This window comes from Ovis aries, chromosome 10, assembly GCF_016772045.2.
Source record: "Ovis aries strain OAR_USU_Benz2616 breed Rambouillet chromosome 10, ARS-UI_Ramb_v3.0, whole genome shotgun sequence".
In the NCBI taxonomy this organism is placed as follows: Eukaryota; Metazoa; Chordata; class Mammalia; order Artiodactyla; family Bovidae; genus Ovis; species Ovis aries.
The window spans coordinates 33,347,532-33,365,264 of NC_056063.1; the positions used below are offsets into that span (position 1 = coordinate 33,347,532).

Consider the following 17,733-nt stretch of genomic DNA (forward strand, 5'->3'; position numbering starts at 1 on the left):
GTTACAAGAAAGGGTGCTCTCGACAACCAGGTTAACCTAAGGGAAGGCCACCTACACAAGGAAAGCATCCCAAGTGGTTAAAATGGTAACTCTTCTGTTCCATATGTTTAACCACAATGAAAAGGCGCAGGAAGGAGGTGCAGTCTGAGGGAGGCGGAGGCTGGTTCCCCGGCAGGACAGAGGGGAAGGCAGCTGCTTCCAGCCGGCCTGACTCACTGCTGCTCACCCTCCACACTTTCTCAGGGTCACCAGCAAAGCACCCGCAAAGAGGTGCTGCCTGGGACGTGATGGTGAAAAGCCTCGGGTTATTTCCTTGATTCTGCGAGCTTCCTTCCTAGCCTAGAGCAGAGCCTCATCTATGGGGGGAGAGACCTGTGTGCGGCAGCTGAGTCTGGGCCGCCCGGCAGGGTCCTTGCTGTCACGTCCCAGGAGGCACCTCTGTGGGTGCTTTGCTGGTGACCCTGAGCGCGCTGGGCTTTGGGAAGAGAAAATGAAGGGTGAGCAGCAGTGAGTCAGGCCGGCCAGAGAGAGCTGCCTTCCCCTCTGTCCTGCCCACAGACTGCACCTCCTTCCTCCTTCATTGTGGTAAAACATACATAACAGAAAAGTTACCATCTTAACCACTCGGGATGCTTTCCTTGGGTAACCATCACCCGCTCCGTCCCCAGGACTCTCGCCAAACTGTAACTCCATCCCCGATCTCCAGCCCCTAGTGACCACCACCCTACTCTCTCTACATTTGACTTCTAACACAAGAAAGAAAGCAAATTTCTGAAAAATTTTTATTGACAAAATTTACAATGTCCCAGGGTAAACTGGGTATGTATACCCAATATACGAAGTATAATTTCTCAGTGAATGGGGCAGGAGTGACTGGATCTGGGAGCCCAACTCTCCACAGCCTTTGTCTTTCTCTGGTGGGGGTGGGGGCGCTCACACCTTCACTCCAAACAGCGAGCACTCAAAGGGAGTTGCCACTGAGTCCAGACAGGATCTCTTTGAAGTTCAAAAAGGCCAAGCCCATTTCCTTTCTTTTTTTTTTTAAATTAAATCACCTGATATATTTTTTAAAAATGAGGAATGTCAAAACAGTTACAAAAATATTGGCATATTTTAGCATTTCACAGTTTAACAAATTAACGAGTTTGTCATGCCTGCACACATACAATGCATTTAACTGTGCCAGTCATGAAATAATTACTGCATTAAAGAGGGAAGGAAAAAACATTAATTCCTAGGGTCTGGTAGGTGTGAGGAGTGGGGACAGAAGCAATTTTAAGATTGCAGGATGAGCAGTTTCTATCCTTCATCAGTTTCTTCAGGGGCTGGACTTGTGACTTCACTGGGAGAAGGGTGGAAGGGTCTGCACTGGACGCTCCTTGGGCACCAGGGAGCCTGGGGGGTGGGGGTTGCTGCAGGAGCCTGTGCACACCCTTGGTGAGCGAGGCCAAGAGCCCAGAGGCCTGGCTTTCTAGCTGCCCTGGTTCACATACTAGTATCCCCATTTGGAAGCATCTGGAGGCCCTTGTGACCATCACATGTCATGTCTACTTCCTCCAGGAGGTCCTGGCCCTCTTTCACCCGCAGGGGTGTGGGCTGACTCTGGCTTCCGCTGGATGTGGCGGGACTTGTCACAGAGAGCAGGATTCACACGGAAGCCACCAGAGGGGCCAGGGGCCCGTGCGGGTCTGGCCCACACCTGCCGCTCTAGGCAGCCCCTCTGTGGGCCTGTTTCTCAAGCCCCCAGTGTTTAAAAACAGGATGAGTTTGCATCACAAAATTTCTCATTTTAGAAAAATGAATTATGACAACATTTCTATGAGTAAGAAGTTGGTTTAGAAAAACTTAAAATATTATTCAACTTGCAACACAGACCATTTCCCCTCCACCCCCAGATACACACAGGTATTTGCCTTCATCCCGGGAACCTAACTCAACGTCTGGGTGGTCTCAAGGAAAGAATGGGGTTTCAAGAGCAGACCAAGGAGACTCGAACATCATGGATTTTGGCCATCTTCCATCTTCACCCTGCCAACTGCGTGGGAATCGGACCCTCTGAAACCCTCAGGGTGCGGGCACGTCGGGGCCATGGGCAGAGTCATCTCTCTTGGTCAAGACTCCATCAGGATGTCTGTCCCCCGAGCACACCTGTCCAGTTCACTGGCTGTCCTTGTCGCTTGACGAAATCTAAGCCACAGCTTGAGGGGACTTGGTCTTCCGTGCGCCCTGGGGCCTGAGGCACTCCACCCGCAGAACCCGAGGGTGCTGTGAGAACCTTTGTTCACCGTCGTCTGTAGGTCTGTCTTCTCCAGGCCGCCTGCACCCTGGGCACTACCCCCTCACGACTGTCCCCCCTCGCCCACCAGGACAATTAGAGCCACCTCGAGTGTCCCCTTCTGCAAGTGTCCGAGCCCTTTCCTGCCTGCACATGCAGTTTCCCAAGCAGGGTTGAGCAGCCTCCTCAGGAACAGGCTGGCTGGATACCGAAGCTTTTCAGCATTCAAGCCCACCCTCTCCCCAGCCACAGCTCACCTGGCTGTGTGACCACCCTCCGAGAGTGGCTGCCTCCCATCCTCGGGGCGGGGACACAAATCAAGTGCTTCCTGGTGGGCTGAGAAAGCGGGTTGTGTGTGAGGATAACAGCATCATTGAGATGTAATCAGGGATGCAGGGGAGACTTCGGCTGGGAAAAAGACAGACCTTTCTAACCCATGGCTGCTGTCTGGAGTGGCGGACTCTCCGCACAAGGCTGCGATTGTACAGCTTGAGAAGAAATAAATTACTTGGAAGGGACTGTGAGAGGGCTTTGTAACTAGAGAGCACGCTTGTGAGGCACCACCAAGGAATAAACGTTACCTCTTTCTCCACATAGAGCAGGACAGCCTCATAAACACCCAGGGGCAAGAGAGAAACACGGAAGTTAAAAGAGGGGAAAGAAAATATATATTCAAGAAAATAAAAGCGAGTGAACATTTAATCATCTACTGATATAGTTTGATTTTCAACTCATACGTGATAAATATCAGTGAACACTTCATTCATGTATATAACCCTGCAGAAATGAAGCGCATCTGTAAATAGTAAATGGAAGAGGCAGGATGGTAGGAGGGTCCCACACCCAGCTTGCCGGAGGACCCCACGTGCGGCTTGCTGGTGTATTCAGAGTCCTTTCCGCTGCAAATAGCCAAAAACCAACTCAGAAATGGCTTCAGGAGTACATCTGTTTACTGTTTACACATGAACCTCTTTACGAAACAGAAACAGACTCACGGACATAGAGAACAGTCTTGTGGTTGCCCAGGAGGAGGGGGATGAAGGAGGGACGGACTGGGAGGCTGGGGTTCGCAGATGCAAGCTTTTATCTACAGGATGGATAAGCAACAAGGCCCTACTGCATAGGACAGGGAACTATATTCAGTATCCTGTGGTAAATATAATGGAAAAGTGTATTTTAAGGAGTGTATATGTATGTATAACTGAATCATGTTGCTGTACAGCAGAAATTAACATATTGAAAATCAACTATACTTCAATTAAATATAAATAAAATTTTTTAAAAAGCAGGAAAGCAAGAAAGAATTTCCTTGACTCAAAGGGAGAAGAATACTTTTTTTTTCCAACATGAAGGGACACAACATTTTTCTAGGATCGGAGACCAAAGCGACCACACCTAGATCAGGCCCTGAGAACCTGCGTGCTGCGGGCCTTGCGAGGCGACAGGAGCAGGGGGAGTTGTGTCCCTAGTTATCTATTTTGAATGACGTGAGGGAAAATTCTTAACTGTGCTTGGAAATGTCCAATGCTTTTAGTAGATAGCGACAATAGAAAGATTTTTGATATCGAAGCAACGTCCCCCAGGAAGAGAAAAAGCAGTCAAAATCTGTTTCAAATGACTGTAGAAGTGAAGACACTTGACCTCTCAGAATTTTTAGTTGCGTCTGCTACTCCCTGCTGCTTGTGGGGGGAAAAGTCAACCAGAAACTAGCTGTCAACACTGCCGTCACAGATGAACTCGGTTCACTGACAGGTAATCATCCAGTGCCTCTCTTGGCCCGCTGCCATGCGGGTCCCACCCCTCGGGGAGGCACCCCAGGCTGGGTTCCTGCTCCGGTGAAACTCCAGGAGGTAGGCTGGTGATGTGGACTGGGGGTGCTGTGAGCTCGGGAGGGAGACCCGTTCCAGACCCTCTGGAGGCTCGGTTCACCCACACAGATGGTACCAGGGCTCTGGGGAGGTGCCAGCCGCAGCCTGGGATTCGCCCGGCAGCCCTGGAGTTGCGGCGCATGTGTCACTCCCCACGCTCCCTGCTTCACACGGGGAAACCTGAGCCCCTCACCACCCACCCCCCAACACTGCCCCAAGAGCCCAGCCCGGGTCAGAACACAGGTCCACGTTTCTTCCTCTAGAATGTGCCATCCCCTCAGGCACAGAGCTGATGTCCCATTTTCAGCCTGACTCTGGACCACGGGTCATCCCTCAGTATAAAACACTGTGAAAGAAATTAAGTTACAAAGGAGAGAGCCCCGGGCATCATTTCAGGTTGGGCTGATAGTTACTGGATGAGAGGGGACGCTGTGAACACATTGGCCCTGGGTGCACTTTCCCTTAAGGACGGAGAAACCAGAGCCCAAGAAAATGCCATTTGTTAATGTTTCAAAAAATTATTTAAGAATGCTTGGCTCAGCACACATGAAATCTCCTTTCGTATAAAAATGAGTAACTGGTGTGGGAGAGGGTGACAAGGCTGGTTGAGCTCTGGTTAACGTCAGTTTTCTGGCCAGTAGGGAAAGAATTGTGCTGGAGAGCAGAGCAGGGATGTGCTTTAGGGACAGGAATGCGTTGGCAGAAATAACTTTTTAAGCCAGGGCATGAAGACATTCCTGGACCAAGCGCTTGACTGCCCCCACCTTGCACTAGCCTCCAAGGCAGGGAGCTCTCTCAACTTTTCCTCAGGACCAGAGGTGTCCTCTGCCAACAAGACCAGCAGCTGCTTTTCTACATTAAAAGGAGGAGGAGGAAGGGAAGGAGAAGAAGAGAGCAAACAGGGAAGCAAGAGAAGAAACACTGAATTACAGAAGGTGGTGGATATTTTCATAGTGTGGAGAGGATATTTCCAGCACATCTGGGCAAGATCTTAAACTCACAGACGGGTTAATCTAAGATTCTCATGCTTCCTAGGGATGCCTTATTGCATTACTTCCAAGTTTCATCACTTTATTTCCAATTTGCATCCTTGGGGAATGGAACAAAAAAGATCTTCTGAATCACAGGAAATGATTCCAGCTGGGTACAATTTGATATTAACCGAGGGTATCCAGGAGCCACAGATGAACTTGGCACTTTTTCGTGGATTCTAAAACAGGATTCAAAGTGGCAAGCATTATTCTTCCCCCCGCTAATTCAATAAAGTGACAGAATGAGTTAAGTTATTAAAGATCTGACACCCTGCCAGGATTCCACAGTGCTGAGGTGAATTGAATTACTCTTTCTAAATAATATAGTGAAGGGAAATGAAGGCATCATTGTTACCATGCCCAAGAAAAGAGCGAAGGAAACAAGTTTAGTTTTATGAAGAAATTCAGCCCTCTAGACTTCTGTTTTTGTAAATAAATAAATTTAAAAAACTAAAACCCCATCAATTTCATTAAACAGATACTTTAATCCTACATTTCTTCTTGGATCCTAGGACTGCCATTTAAATTGTCTCACAAGCAGGTGTAGCTTAGGAAGGACCTGTACTCTGTGGGTCAGGATGCTGGTGATAAAAATGACATTTGCCTCTGAAAAATGTAGGTGTGCCAAAGACTCAGGGAAAATGAAGCTGAAAATATGAAAAGAAAAATGAACATACTCACCCAGTCCAAACCCATGTTAAGCACATAATGTTTTTATGGGTTCTGGTAGCATATTCAGAGAACTGGTGAATTGAGTCTTCTCAAATTTTATTCTCTGAATTAATTTCCACCTTCCAATGAAGGAAAATGCTTGGAAATACATTTAAGAGGGTTTATGGTTCTATATACTCAGGAAGAAAATGATGGAGGAAATTAAAGCCGAAATATAAAGTGAGACTGTCTCTCAGTCTTATCCCTCAAAATAGAAGGAATCATCTGAAAAGATTAGTTGAGGCAGGCACTGTTCTCAAATAGGGTTGTCAGAGTTAACAAAGAAAAATCGGTATTCTTATTTTAACTGGGCATTTTGTATGCTCAGATAAATCTAAATTTCAGATATACAATATTTTTTTTAGTATGTTTCAAACAATATTCGGGGCATTATTACATTAAAATTTATTGGTTATCTGAAATTCAAGTTTAAGTGGACACCCTATAATTTATCTTGCAAGTCGAGTCTAAAATGACCTTAAAATGATAGTTTTGGATGGTTATAGAGGTCATTTGATGGAATGATTTTTAAAAACAGAGACAAAGAAATTGAACAGGTTTAGTATTTAGTAATTATTCTTGGGGTTGTAACACACTTGATTACAGTTGTCAGGTATACATATTGTAAACAAGCCTTATATAAATCACATATGACCCTGTGGACTGCAGCCCATCAGGCTTCTCTGTCCATGGGATTGCCCAAGCAAGATTACTGCAGTGGGTTGCCATTTCTTTCTCCAGGGGATCTTCCCAGATCAGGGATTGAATCCATGTCTCCGGCACTGGCAGGCAGATTCTTTACCAGTGAGCCACCAGGGAAGCCCCAAGGATATCTATATCAATGTCTGAATCTCCATCTATATATCATCTGTCTGTGCATCTAAGCTCTTCCTTTTGTAACCTTCTCACTCACTGGGAAACTAGAGGATCACATTATATACCAGGTTGCCTTATGTGGCACAAAGTACACAAGTTCTAGGAAAATGTATGGACTGTCTTATCAAGGTCAAACTCACTTATATCACAATACCAATAAATCCAGTCAATCTGCCTAATGTTCTACCTGCCCAACCATCTCCGCGTGCAGACCATGCTTCCAGCCAAGATGGAGTAATGGGACCAGATTTCCCCTTCTCCTTTACACACTCCAAAAATTGGACAAAATACATTTTAAAACTGGTTTTCAGACATCAGTGGACAGCACGGTACTGTTTCCCTGAGAAACGGAAGAGTTTTGCTGGTGCGTGAGAAGCTCCCAGTACAGGAAAGAAGAATCCATGTGAAGTCCAGTGGTCTTGGGGTTCTGAGCAGATAACAGCTACAGTGCATGGAAGCGGAGGAGGAGCGAATTTAAGAGCAATGGACTGGAGAGTGGGAGGGGCAAGGAGAGGATGCTTTGGAGATCTGCATGGAGGGCCACTCAAGCCAGTGCGGGCCTGAGAGGCCTCCGCCAGCTGAGACTTGCACAGGCTGGAAATCGTCTGTGTTCCCACCAGTCAGAGCGGCAGCTGGGCCTTCTGGCAGAATTCTCAGAAGGACATTTCTTTAGTAGTGGGGCCTAATTTGCTCTAGACTGAAAGGCATGCTAGACTTGATATACAAGCTTAGAAACAAGTGTCCAAAAGATACAGTTAATTTAACAGTGTGCCAAAACAAAATTTAACCCTAAGCAAATATAACCCTAGCAACCAACAGAGCAAAATTCAAAACATCCAGCATCCAATGTAAAAAACTACTAGGTTGAGAAATTAAGAAGAAAATTCCATTACAGTGCACCAAAAAGAATAAAACACCTAGGAATAAAGTTAACCAAGGAAGTGAAAGATCTGTATACTGAAAACTATACACAATTTGATGAAAGAAAGTTAAGAAAAAAAATAAATGGAAGGATACTCCATGCTCATGGTTTGAAAGGATTAATATTGTTAACATGTTCATACTACCTGAGGAATCTGCAATCCCTGTCAAAATACCAAAGGCATTTTTTCCCCACAAACAGTGAAAAATAATCCCCAAATTTGTATGGAACCACAAAAGATCCCGAATTGCCAAAGCAATCTTGAGAAAGAAGAGCAAAGGTAAAGGCATCATACATTCTGATACATTGCAAAGCTACAATAATGACAGCAATATGGTGCTGGCATGAAAACAGACATAGAAGTAAATGTAACAGAACTCAGCAATAAACCCGTGCACAGTCAACTGATCTACCACACGGGAGCCCAGAACACAGAATGAACGCGGGAAGGACTGTCTCAACAAATGGGGTCAGGAAAGCTGGACAGCCACATGCAAAAGAATGAAACTGGATCCCTACTGCCCACCAGACACAAACAAATGATCTTGGTGATCATTTTTTGGATTTGACACCCACCAAAAGCAAAGACAACAAAAGAAAATGAAAGTGGACGTATACCACACTAAATAGCTGAAGCTCTGGTATTCTGCCCACCTGATGTGAGGAGCCAACTCATTGGAAAAGACCTTGATGCTGGGGAAGATTGAGGGCAGGAAGAGAAGGGGACAACAGAGGATGAGATGGTTGGATGGCATCACTGACTCAATGGACATGGGTTTGAGCAAGCTCCAGGAGACAGTAAAGGACAGGGAAGCCTGGTGTGTTGCAGTCCGTGGGGTTGCAGAGTCAGACATGACTGAGCGACTGAACAAAAACAAACCCTGTAAGCATCAGCTGCCCCTCCCGAGTTTGGAGGGGGTCCTATGAGCGTTCTGTGCTGATGCATCAGAGAATTCATGGCAGGGAGGGAAGGGGGTCCCAACAGAGCACCTGTCCAAAATGTGGCTGCAGCCCATGTGGCCAGCCACTGTCGCAGTGGCTGGAGGAAGCAGCAGCCCACAAGGGCACAGGGAGTCCAGTATAACTTGGTGCAGTGAGAGCCTCTGACTGCATCAGAGACAAATTGTACTTGTCTGTTTTTGCCTATGTGGAGCCTCTTTTTGCCAATGCAGAAACTCAACTGGAAAAGCAATTACCACTTATTAATCAAGCTGATTTTAGGGCCTATTAATTAAACCTGCCTCAGTTTTTAAAATCCATTATATTGTTGAGTATGCTTTCAAGAGACATTATCAGTAACTAGTAAAATACAAATCCTTTTTGTACTTTGTAATTTAAATGGGAAAGAACACTGAGAAATGACTTTATTTGAGAAAGCTCATTAATTTCATCTCTGGCTCCATGCCAGAGGACATGTTCTGTGCTCTGGACAGAGTGGACACTTCAGCAGCATCCTGGGCTCATCCCTTTCTCTGAGGCCTGGAAGCTGAGATAAAGCAAATCTGACTTTGTCACATAGTTGACTATGAGCAGGGCATGGTCTCTCCAAACTTCATTTTTCTCATTTGCAAAATGCGGGAAATGATACTTAACTCACAAAACTTCTGTGAGTATATAACAGGCTTCACGCAGCACCTGGTACAGGGTGGGCATTGAGTGTTACTTTAGGGTCCAGTTGAGATAATAGAGATAATCGTGCAACTCTGAAGAAGTAGATGTAGTTTGCTTTACACACTGCCTTCCAGCATTTCTACGACAGTGAAAGCATCGCTGTTTCTATGACTATTCTTATTATTGACAGGGGCTTGGGGAAGCTGAATAACTTGACCAAAGCCAGAGCCAAGACCTAGGTCTTCTGACCCCAAGCCCTCTGTTCTGCTGCTTCACACCAATCCTCGCCCGCCAGGACACCCCTCCCGCACGCTGCTTCCCCTCCTTAGGCGAGGACAGTTCGTTCTCGACCCTCCATGCAGCCACTAACGGCTCCCACTGCCGAGTATTCTGACTCCTCGACTAAGGTAAGTTCCCTGAGGATTTGACGACGTCGACTACGGCCTGTTTCAGTTGTTTGGCTCCAAGTCCTCCCAGGCTACCAAACGTTCAAAAAATGTCTAATGAGTTCCATACTTCTGACCCCTCAAAGAACATCTGGTTATGAGAGAGCACACAGCTGTCCCCACATGAGAGAAAGACTATTAACTGTTCAGTGACATTTTTTAGTGTTTTGGCTGTGCTGTGTGGCATGTGGGATCTTAGTTCCCTGACCAGGGATGGAACCTGTGCCCCTGCATTGCAAGTGTAGAGTCTTAACCACTGGACTGCCGGGTAAGTCTTGTTCAGTAGTATTTCAGAAAAGTTGGAGCCCTAGCCTTTGCAGACTTAAAAAAGAAAACTTAATAAAAACTGAATTCAGGGGGATCTTTATATAATTTTGGCCTTGGGATTGTTGAACTAACTCCACGTCTGCTCATTTAAACACTCTACTCTGATCATGAGAGGTGAGGAAATGATTGGTCATGAAAGGACTTCAGATTTAACTTACCTGTGAGAACTAGGTCATATTATAAGTCTTAAGAAAAAAATATTTCCATATGGAGAGGACACTAATAATAATTAACATTTAACATATGCTTATAAATTTGGTATGTGTTAAAAGGTTTACAAATACTGGGTTTTAAGTCAAGTTTAAGGTGGAATTGATATACAAATCACCAATTTAAACTGTATTTTGATGTGTTTTGAAAAATGTATAATGTGTACACAGAATCACCATACAGTCAAGATTCTACCAAATGCTCACTTTTATTGCTGAATATTTTATTTCACTGAATTTATCTTGTTGTTGTTCAGTCGCTAAATCGTGTCTGACTCTTTGCAACCTGATGGACTGCAGCGCAACAGGCTTCCCTATCCTTCACTATCTCCTGGAGTTTACTCGGATTCATGTCTATTGAGTTGGTGATGTTACCTAACCATTTTATCCTCTGCCACCCGGTTCTTCTCCTGCCCTCAATCTTTGAAAGCATCAGGGTCTTTTCCAATGAGTCGGTTCTTTGCATGAGGTGGCCAGAGTATTAAAGCTTCAGCATCAGTCCTTCCAACGAATATTCAGGGTTGATTTCCTTTAGGATTGGCTGGTTTTTTTCTCCTTGGTGTCCAAGGGACTCTCAAGAGTCTTCTCCAGCACTATAATTCAAAAGCATCAATTCTGTACTCAGCCTTCTTTATGGTCCAGCTCTCACATCTGTACACAACTACTGGCAAAGCCACAGCTTTCACTATGTGGACCTTTGCAGGCAACGTGATGTCTCTGCTTTTGAATACACTGTCTAGGTCAGTCGTAGTTTTCCTTCCAAGGAGCAAGTGTCTTTTAATTTCATGGCTGCAGTCACTGTCTGCAGTGATTTTGGAGGCCAAGAAAATAAAATCTGTCAGTGTTTACACTTTACCCCCATTTATTTATCTATTCCTCTATAAACAGACATCCATTTGTGGGCTATAATATAAAGGTGTTTTGAACATGTATCTACAGGCTACTGTGGACATGCTTTGATTTCTGTTGGTTAAATAACTAAAGTGCGACTCCAAGGTCATATGGTAAGTATATGTTTAACTTTATAAGGAACCATTAAATTGTTTTCCAGAGTGACTGTTCTAGTTTATATTCCTACCAGTAATGTATGAGAATTCCAGTTGTTTCTTATCCTTGCCAACACTAGATTTGTTGGTCTTTTTTTCCCTCTTCTATTTAATTTTTATTAAGGAAAAATTTAAAACCACTAAGATGCACCTGCTCAGTTCTGCAGGTTTTCACATTCACTTGTGCTGCAGAAATCAGGACACAGAACAGTTTCATCACCCAAAGAAACCCCCACATGTCCTTTTGTGGTCCATCCCAATCTTGCCTGGTGGTCCTGTGGTTAAGACTCGTGCCTCCAAGGCAGGGATTGTGGGTTCAATCCCTAGTTGGGGAACTGAGATCCCACATGTGGCAGCCAAAAGTTAAACGAAAAAACCCCCAAAACACAAATCCCTTTCTCACTCTTGTCCCTGCTGACCAGTTTTGTTTTCTGACCTCGTGCTTCTGCCTCTTCCATTATGTCATACAGGCGTGCTCATGGGCATCCAATCAAAAGACTGTACACTTCAATTTTACAGTGTGTGTGTTGATTATACTTCTATTGGAAAAAAAAAAAAAAGCTGTCTTTGTAGAGTTTATCTTCAAGGAGTAGAAAAAGCATGACACAAGTATGTGTTGGTGACAATAAGTGCTATGCAGGAAAACAAAGCCACGCCAAGGGGTTGGGATGCTGGCTGGTGGGGAAGGCAGGGACAGGCTGAGTTTTACAGAGAGAGCAATCTGGGGGGTGTTGGGGGTGGGGGAGAGGGGAACCTCTGATAAGGTACAATTCGAGCTGACCTCAGAGAGGTGAGGGAGAAAGCCAAGAAGCTGGGGAAAGACAGATGCAGTGGAACAGAAGGTGTCAAAGTCTCGAGACGACCCCTGTGAGGCAGGCTCCAGGGACAGCCAGGACTGCACTGGAGCTGGAGCAGGCAGGTGAGAGGCAGGGGGCACGCGGGAGGACGTGCAGGGCCTGGTGGGGAGTTAGGGGTCTGGCTGTCTTGAGGTGGTGAGCAGAGAAGACGGGGTGCAGGGAAGGGGAGGAGGTGTTGGCTAGGAGTCCCTTCAGGAAAAGTCACATGTGGGGTGGACAGGGCTCACAAGTGGGCATGTGCGTGCGTGAAGATGCGCCAAGGCTGCCGTGCTGCCCAGACAGCTGGGCGGGAGGATCTGTCATGGAGGTGCAGGCGGGACAGTTGGAGGCGGGAGTCTGCACTTGGATGTGCTCAGTCCAGAGAGAACCTAGTAACAGCTCAGATGTGCTGGTGAGGTCTAGGGTGGAAACCTGGGCATCACAGCCAGGGAGCAAGTGTGAAGAGGGGAGGCCTGGGATGGAGGGGAAAGGGACAGAAAACAGCTATGTGTCAGAGGTGCTCTACAGAGACACGGGGCCAGGGGGCCAGCCAGAGAACCACGGCGGGCGTGTGTGTGTGTCATCTGTCACAGATGCAACAAAGTACAGGAATCTGCAGCCTGGGGAGGACACTGGCAAGCCTGGGCAGCACCACCCAGAGAACCAAGGTTGATAAAGAAATAAAGGCATCTGAGAACTGTGTCCACGGAGTTTCCAGCACCCAGAGAGGAACCTGTTGTCATGGGTTTGGCTTTTTGAAGTTCATGCAGGAGGAAAAGACAGCGGAGCTGCCTTCTCTCCAAGTCACTTAGCTGCTACATTTGCTCAGGCTTTAGGGCAGTCTGGGGGCATTCTTCTTTCTGTGCAACCCTCAACAAGGGCATCAGAACCAACTGGGGTCCTGGTTAAAATCAAAGACTCCGTGTTCCACCCAAGCCTACCGAATCAACCTCAGATACCAGCCCTGAGAAGACAGAAAGCTCTCAATGATTCTCGTGTGCATGAGTTTCAAAAGCACAGCACTGAGGGCAGGGAGAAAAAAACAGACCATGAGAGTAGAAGGGAAATTCAGGTACAAGGTCTATGGAAGTGACCCAGAGAAGGGGGCCCTGCTCTCAGATCTGTGCCTTGTGTGAGTGAAGAACTAACAGGGAAACACAAACTTAGCTTCCAAAAATTATCCATCCTGTGAGAGTCAGGCCACTCAGTTTTAGGATCCCTCAGTTCTTAAAATGTTCTAGAATGTTTTTATTTCAATGCATTCAGTTTTAAATAAAAGAATGTTAGTTTTTTAATCTTCTGTATTTTGTGAAGGAGGTACTCCCTCTCAAATAATTATCTGGGATAAAACAAAATGGGCTCAGCATAACATAGATTCTGGCATTATTCTAGAAAGGGAAGGCTCATGGTAATATCTTTCAGTTAGAAAAGTGTCTATTTCTCATCTTATATTATTGCACTAAGTGTATAGAGAAACTAATTTGTATCTAAACCTTAGGCCACCACTTCACTGTGGAGGCAGAAGGTATTATCAATGAAAACACCTGAAAAGGTTTCCTCAGGGGCCACTTGTTAGGGCACATTTTAAAATAAAACACCTGTGTGTACATAAAAATACTTGACTCCATATTTTGATTTATGAAAAATAAATTTATTACATAACACCTTGTTTTTAACAATGTTCAATTTTTTTAAATTCAGAATACTTGTGTCATTCATGTAAAATAGTTTGATACAGTACATTGTATGTTATAGGTTTTCTTTTTTCCTCAAAAACTCTAAGGCTCTCCTACTCCTTCTCCTTTGCTGAAGTAAGGGCACCCTAAACAACGTGCGAACAAGTTTTAAAAAAAGAAAATGAACTGAACGAAATTTTAGTAGCACTACACCAACCAGCTTTAAAATCAGGACAAAATATCTGAATCGGATGCCGCACCTTTTTAAGGAAGTTATCACTCATGCTTTTTTCATCTTAAAGCATGCTCACAAATCAGCAACACCAACAGGAAAATAAAACACTGTCTATGACAATCATTTTAGTTTGTTTGCTGAACCAAACAGGTTTATATCAATGACAACATATTTCATTACTATCAATAGCAGCTTTAATACCAGTCAAGTCATAGATTGAAAATAAAAACAAACTCAGAAGTTGGAAATTAATCTTTGGGAGTTTTGAAACCTTCCTGGAAAAGCTATGTGGCTTCTTGTACTTTCCAAAACAATCCAAGCAATATTCTTGGTCAAAGAACACTGATTAATGTAGAAAATGAATCAACCCACTGATAAGACATTGAAATGAAAGGTGTACCGAAATAATCTCATGTTGAGTCTTGGTTACTTCGTTAATGTATACTGCATGTTTCAAGTACCAGTTAAACTTCTGTGTGTGTGTGTGTGTACTATTGGTCAGATAATGTTGTTACACTGGAAGAATTCACCACATACGACGACAAATGCTTGCCCCTAGCACGTTTCACAGCTTCAACTGCTACAGACTGTCACTGAAAAAAATGCATTGGTCAGTCTGAACCATGTCAAGTAAACTATGGAAGTAGCAAACCCACAACACAAACTGTGCTAGCACTTTCTTCTCAAGCCTAACTCCAGACAGCGACAACGTGGAAGCCACTACCCCAATCTGCGAAAAGCGGTGGAACTCGGCTACCGGACATCTGACTGCGTGGCTGCACAGTACATTCTCACGGCCCATCCCAGGCTCCCGCCGAGAGCTGCAGGCGGCCTGCGGCACCGCGACAGTGCATGGACGGTGTCCGACGCAGCTCAGTACCGATGTGTCTGGTGGGAGTACTGTGGAGGCTGCTGGGAGGTAGTTGAGTACCCCATGCTGCTCTGCGGCTGTGATGTGCTTGGTCCGGGGTTGGGGTAGGCAGCATGCGGATTGGAACGCTGCGAAAGCAGAGGAAGAGGAGACGTGACTCGGTGTTGCTGTGGGCTGGCTGCACCCCAGGCCAGCAAGGCTTCTGTGTGTTTGAAATGTCACTTATTTTATTGCAGTAATGTCACTTATTTTATGCTAATAAGAACTTTAAAGGTCTTGTGCTAGGTATTGGCTTTAGAATTAAAATGACAAAACCCTCAAAATTTTTTAGTGTCAGTCTTTCTCTATGAAGGTCAGAAGTACTGCTGATAAAATAACACTAAAGTGAGTCTTACTCCTGTGCTGTGTGGTTCATTCTATTAACAGGAACGCCCTTTCATGCTATTTGTATCTACCTCATAAATAAGCTGTCTGGGACACATACTCTTGAACTCAATGATGTATACATAGAAGAAATTCAAAGCTAATCTACATACTTGTTTTTTCAGTAGAAAACTCCCAACACCCATGCATGACTGAGGAATAAATAATGAGTAAGACAAGAAACTATAGAATTATTTCTTCAGCATTAGATATTTTTATGCTCTATAAATTAATGAACCTTGTTTTTCAGCTACAAGCGACACACAAAGGTAAAGCTACAGTCATTGAAATGCAGGAAGAGTGGTATTCTCAATTCTAGAAGCAGCACAAGAGATAGAGTCAAATACCTCTAGTTTCAATCAGTTATATTCTTATTCTCAGCCCTGCATGTCTCTCTCATGCTATTAGCTCCCCAAAACACACACTATGGAAGATTAACTATAATTTAATACTTTCCTCTTTCAAAGATATCTAATAAATCATATAACTCGAAATTCCGCCAACCCTAGCAAAAACATTTTAAAGAGAGTGGACATGTAAAACTAGGCAGAAATACTATTTTTGAAATCACTCATAAAAACCACCACAATAACGTCAACAAAAACACACACAGCAGCATTTCCTTGGTTTCAGTGGCAAAGGTTAGAGCCTGCCTGCCCTGCCCCGCTCAGGACGCACACCTTGTGTGCAAACACACCCGTGTGCCAGAGATGTGCTCGTGGCTCGTGTCCCAGGTGGGGAGGGAAGCAGCAACCATGAGCTCGCAAGACGCCTGCCTTGGAGCCCCTGCTCGCTGAGCTCATCGCAGGACAGCCACCACACAGCAGTGGTCCCCAGGGCTTGCTAGGCTGCACCTGCCATGAACCATGCAAAGAGTTCTGATCTAATTCCTGACGTGGAGTCACAGGCTCTGGGAGCCTTATCCATTTATTACAATCTCTCTCTTTCAGTAGGCAAATAATTCTCATGGGTCAAGTTTTCAGGACACTTCCTCAGTGAATCCAGACCACATGGGAACAGGATCAGAACAAGGTATAGTTATCAGAACGGGTCTGTCTGTGAAGGAACTGCTGTTGTCACTGGAGAGAATGCACAGGGAGCCGCCTAGCAGGTCTGAGTCTGCGTCCTGAGTCCACCCTGGCTTGAGGGGTGAACGAGGGAAGGGGCTCAACCTCCATGAACCCCAGTTTCCTGCCAATAGCGCTTACCTCACAGCTATCATACTGCCTGAAGAAAGGAAGGTCTGTCCCACACTGACAGAAGAGCTGGCACACGTAAGTCCTGACAAGCTCTTCCTATGATCGCATCACCCCCAGCACCACCTCTGACACTCAGCAAGTACTCACTGCACACTGTGAACGCTACTAAGAGTTTTAAGGAAGATAATAATGAACACAGTGACTGGTGTCATCTATCAAACGACTGTTGGTCCGGCTGGCCATTGCCATTAGCTCACACTGTCTCATTTCATCCTGACTGCAGCCTCACACTGACCATCACCCACACCCAACAAATGAAGACACTGAGAAGATCTGAACCACCCCCTTGAGGCTGGATGGGGCTGCAGAAATGAGACCCACCACTTCCTGAGCACCCCCGTGGGTCAGATGCTGAGGGTCACCACAGTTGCCCCACGGCAGCGGCAGGGTAGGTATGCCCGGCTCATGATACAGATAAGAAACTCGAGCAGTGTCCAGGGTCACAGAGCCAACCAGCGGCACAATTTAGGTCCAATCACCCCAAGTCTGGCTAAGCCCCTCTACTGTACCACCGGGCACCTTCCACGCCCATAGCTCTTCCCATCAATGTGTTGACATACACGGGCAGGTCTTAGCTACATCGCATTTCCCAGCGCTCACAAGCCCACAGGCAGTACTGAAACGCAGGTCACTGAGAGACAGCCTGAGTACCTGATAGTCTGAGGTCATGATCAGTCCACCTGAGGTAGTGGTAGGAGGGACGACTCTCACTTTCTTCAACGGGGGTCCCTGGGTGTGACTGCTGTCTTGGTTCCCTGGGTGGCCGGTCCCATTCGTGTGGTTATTGCCCGGCTGCTGCTGCTGGTTCTTCTCAATTGGTTAAACAGAGAGACACAGCTCAACTCAGAGGGAGAACCAAAGATGTTCATGCCAGAAGTCATGGGAGCACCAAACAAAGCCAGATGCCAAATGTACTTTAACACTTACTTTGTCTCCTTTGTCATCAGGTTCTTCTTCTGTTAAAAATTCTCGTTTGGGGTAAGGGATCTGACAACCGGCGAAAACACTGATCACAAGAGAAAAGGAAAAGGAAAATGATTCCTGGGATGCTAACCAGTATTTCAAACGCTGTAAGTAGTTTCTTGCTTTCCTCTTTTAGTCTGGACTCTAC

At 45.6% G+C, this 17,733-nt stretch overlaps 1 protein-coding gene across 6 annotated transcripts in view; it reads right to left on the bottom strand.

Moving 5' to 3' along the window:
- Positions 1-13,787: 13,787 nt before the first annotated feature.
- The window catches only part of CDK8 (cyclin dependent kinase 8), a 78,451-nt gene continuing 74,505 nt past the window's right edge, over positions 13,788-17,733 (bottom strand). For 5 of the 6 annotated variants that reach the window (XM_042254877.1, XM_042254876.1, XM_042254875.1 and 2 more), the window contains 3 exons: positions 17,550-17,628; positions 17,274-17,432; positions 13,788-15,068 (listed from right to left, as the gene is read on the bottom strand). In XM_042254877.1, the coding sequence (XP_042110811.1) occupies positions 14,943-15,068; positions 17,274-17,432; positions 17,550-17,628 (364 nt within the window). In that variant the 3' untranslated portion in view covers positions 13,788-14,942. The remainder of the gene's footprint in view (positions 15,069-17,273; positions 17,433-17,549; positions 17,629-17,733) is intronic. The other variant, XM_015098174.3, reaches the window with a different exon arrangement.